Below are 4,082 nucleotides of genomic sequence, written 5' to 3'. Positions count from 1 at the left end.
GAAGTCCACGCTCCTTTTTAACCCCTTCCCCACCTTAGTGCCCACAATCCGCAACCGAGGGGTCAGCCACCCACCGATTCAGAAGAACAAGCTTCTCTCCCTCTGTCCTCACGCGAGCGGCCAGTCTTGCCTGCCTTTCCCCTCCTGCTTCGTCCAGTACCTGCCCGAGCAGCAGGCGTCCTGCGCTCCCGCCCCGCCCTTCCCCAGGCCGCCCGTGGGCCGCGCCGGCTCTCTCCCGGGCCCGGGAGGCGGGGGGGGGGGGGGGGGCTGGACGGCGGCCACCCGCAGGCTTGGCAAAGTTGGCGGCGGGGCAGGCGCGTGGAGCCGCGCGCCAGTCGGGACCCCGGCCGTGCGGGGCAGGCGCCCATTGGCCGGCCAGCGCCACGTGGCCACCCTCGCCGCTATATTAGGCCACTATTTACCTCGGGCTCGCTCGCCATGGCTCGGCGAAGGCAGCTCCGGTAGAGAGGAAAGGTGGAGCGGCGCAGCCCGCGGCGGTCCTGCCCGGCCCCGCACTCCGGCCCCGGCCTGCGCGCTCAGGCGCGTGGGCCGGAACCATGAGCTCCTACCTGGAGTACGTGTCGTGTGGCAGCGGCGGGGGCGGCGGCGACGTGCTCAGCTTCGCGCCCAAGTTCTGCCGCGCCGACGCCCGGCCCGTGGCCCTGCAGCCCGCCTTCCCCTTGGGCAGCGGCGACGGCGCCTTCGTCAGCTGCCTGCCCCTGGCTGCCGCGCGCCCTGCGCCTTTGCCCCCAGCCGCGCCCGCGCAGCCTCCCGCGCCGCCCCCGGCCGCGCCCTCCTTCGCTCCCTGCACCCTGGAGGGTGCCTACGAGCCGGGCGCCGCACCTGCCGCGGCAGGGGGTGCAGACTACGGCTTCCTGGGGCCGGCGTCCGCCTACGACTTCCCGTGCGCGCTCGGGCGGCCGGCCGACGACGGCGGGGCGCACGTCCACTACGCGACCTCAGCGGTCTTCTCGGGCGGCGGCTCCTTTCTCCTCAGCGGCCAGGTGGACTACGCGGCCTTTGGCGAGCCCGGCCCCTTGCCGGCGTGTCTGAAAGAGCCAGCCGACGGCCACCCTGGGACCTTCCAGACCGCGTCGCCGGCCCCCGGTGCCTACCCCAAGTCGGCCTCGCCAGCCTCCGGCCTCCCCGCCGCCTTCAGCACCTTCGAGTGGATGAAAGTGAAGAGGAACGCCCCTAGGAAAAGTAAGTACTTGGGCCTCGGACGGACGCTATACTGGGGTTGGGATCGGAGCCCCCCTCGGCAGAATTACGCTGGGAGCGCGTGGCAGCTGCCCCTCTGGACGGCGATTTAGGGCTTATGCGGGAAGTGCGTTCCCTAGAGCGTGCCCCAAGTAGACGCTTCGAAAATGGGCCAGGCACTGAGGAAATTTCAGGAAGGAGCTCTCCGTGGAGCGTTTCTGCTGGGTTCTGGGAGCCCCAGGAGAAGTGCGCTGTAACTAACCAGCCGGTCGGCCGCGTTCTGTGTCCGCGTCCTCTCACCGCACCGCCCCCCCCCCCCTTCCCTGTCTACTTTGCAGGCAAACTCGCCGAGTATGGAGCCGCTAGCCCCTCCAGCGCGATCCGCACGAATTTCAGCACCAAGCAACTGACAGAACTGGAGAAGGAGTTTCATTTCAATAAGTACTTAACTCGAGCCCGACGCGTCGAGATAGCCAACTCCTTGCAGCTGAATGATACCCAAGTCAAAATCTGGTTCCAGAACCGCAGGATGAAACAGAAGAAAAGAGAACGAGAAGGGCTTCTGCCCTCCACCACCCCTGTGGCTTCCCTCCAACTCCCCCTCTCAGGAACGAGCACCATCAAGTCTGGCAAGAAGCCAGGGAGCCCTTCTCAGGCCCAAGAGCCCTCATGAGGTTTAGTCTTGAGACTGAGAAACCTTGGCCCGCAGAAGTCATAGGCCGCCTCACCCCTGTCTGGACTCTACTAAGCTCAGTTTGGGATGGAGGTGGGCATGGGCAGAAATTACCAGAGGTTTCACTTGGGAAAGGAGTATCTTAGTGGGCTTCTGAGTTCCAGGCTGTAGGCGTACAGATACCAATTTGAGGTCCCTTAAGCTACTCATCTGTGTATTATTTGTGTCTTACCAGGGAAAAGGTGCCCAACTGCCAGCCCATCCCTGCTGCTATGTTGTCTAACTTAGTCATATGCAATTCTTTGGTGCAGAGTGGCACAGCATTATTGCTGATCTCTGCCAACCCCCGATGTGCTCAGAAGAACATCTACCCAAAGTTTTTCTGATTTTAAGTTAAAGGACCAGCTACATGTATTCAGCTTGAGATGACCAAAGCTAGTTAGGGCCTTCTTGATGTAGCTAAGCTGCTTCACTGATGATCTTCACATTTGCACTCCACTTGGTTTTTTTCTTTTTTAAAAGCAGTTTCTACCTCTTTATGTGCCTGAGTGAAGATACAATCGCTGTCTAGTTAGTAGCTGAACAAATCCACAGGGTGGGTGAACACTAGACCCTGAACTACACCTTGACACCAGTTACTTAGACTGGAATGTAAATATATACAGTATGTATATTTTTAAAAAGGTTTGCTTGCAATGAACTTCTATATGACATTTAATGTCATAGCATGTAAAGGGTTTGAACTTTTTTTTGTAATAAAAATTACAGAATCTGCTACTCTCTGTTTTTCCTTACACTCCTTTCATTTTCATTATCTTTCTTAAAAGCTAGTTTGGTTTCTTCTATTTGTAATTTTTTGATTCTGCTCTGGGAATTTGTTTAGATTGATAACTTTAAAAACTAACACATCTGACAGGTTGTATACGCAAACAACAGGTAACGGACAATTATCTGAGCAGTTTAAGGGAGAAGAAAAACTACTCTGCCAAATAGTCAAGTAACTGAGGAGGTACTGTACTTATTTTAAGTGCCTGAGTTTTTCGGTGAATATGTAGACTGCACGTTAACTCAAAGTTTAGGTGTCCACTGTGGGAATGTTGTAAAGCCAAGAAGGCACTGTAGCGAGATCTCCTTATTCTTTTGCCTCTTGCTCTCACAACAAGAAAAGGCAACCTGAAGATTTTGCTAGTTGGTTAGTGTTCTCTGAGAAAGGCAGCTGCACCACAGAAAGTTCTCAATGGCGGACTTCCCATTTCCAAAGTCAAGAATTACAAAGGAGGCTGGCGGAGGCCAGTAGTCAGAGCTTTCCACTTCCTGCAACCCAGACTGACATCCGGCCTAATAAGAGAGCAGAGAGGTACCTTTCTGTTTTTAAAAATGAAATACTTTGAAGTGACTTCTTTGAAAGAAGTTTCAAAGCACAAAATTTCATGGATGGCAAGAGGGTATGTGGTAAAAAGCCTCTAAGCTTGTTTCCATCCAGCCTCCCAGCTCCTAACCCTGAAAGCATGCGTGGTTGACCAGGCTTTTATGCAACCCTACAGATACACTATGTGAAAAAAACGCAGCATTAATACACAAAGCCAAGTGGATACTTGGGACAGTTGTCAGGGCAGTTCATTTCCCTCATTTTAGGAATAGCCATAGCTGTATCTTTAAAATCTCTCTATAGTTCAAAAGTCTTCAAGGCCCAAACAATCCAGATACGAACCTCAGCTCTCCTTTTAGCTAGATTTCTAGATTCTAGTGTAGTGCTTTAAATCCAATTATTCAAAGTCTAACAGTTGTGAGGATTACCTGATACGACTGTCTTAGAAGATTGAAATTACACTTAAATTCCTGTCCTTTGCAATCACAGTTTAATGGAGTTGGAGAAATAAAATTATAAGCTCTAACAAACTCAGCAGATTAGGGGGAAGAGATATCACTTAAAGAGCAGGTCTGTCAATATTATTCTTGTTTGTTTGTTTTTCACAGTTGCACTCTTTCTTTAAGGTTTTTATTTAAATTCCAGTTTGTTAACATACAGTGTAGTAGCAGTTTCAGGTTGTCAATATCATGCTTATGTTTCACCATCTGCCCTTCATGGACTTGATGCTAATCAGATCTGGTTTGAAACAACAGCACCCCCCACCCCCACCCCCAGCTATTTGAAAGGACTTGTTACAGGAGTTGTCATCTGCTTGCTTGTTTCCCCTGCAGTGGTCTT

General features: G+C 53.1%; 1 protein-coding gene across 1 annotated transcript; it reads left to right on the top strand.

The window, feature by feature from the left end:
* Positions 1-557: 557 nt before the first annotated feature.
* HOXD1 (homeobox D1) lies at positions 558-1,873 on the top strand. The gene is made up of 2 exons (XM_028121550.1): positions 558-1,203; positions 1,539-1,873. Exons 1-2 carry the CDS (start codon positions 558-560, stop codon positions 1,871-1,873), a joined length of 981 nt encoding a protein of 326 aa, XP_027977351.1.
* The last annotated feature ends 2,209 nt before the right edge of the window (positions 1,874-4,082 follow it).

This window comes from Eumetopias jubatus, unplaced genomic scaffold (assembly GCF_037043125.1).
Source record: "Eumetopias jubatus isolate StellerSeaLion01/CBP00866 unplaced genomic scaffold, mEumJub1_p1.0 scaffold_3, whole genome shotgun sequence".
NCBI classification, from domain to species: Eukaryota; Metazoa; Chordata; class Mammalia; order Carnivora; family Otariidae; genus Eumetopias; species Eumetopias jubatus.
The sequence above is the reverse complement of the archived record's forward strand: the minus strand, read 5'-3'. Positions and strand labels throughout refer to the sequence as shown.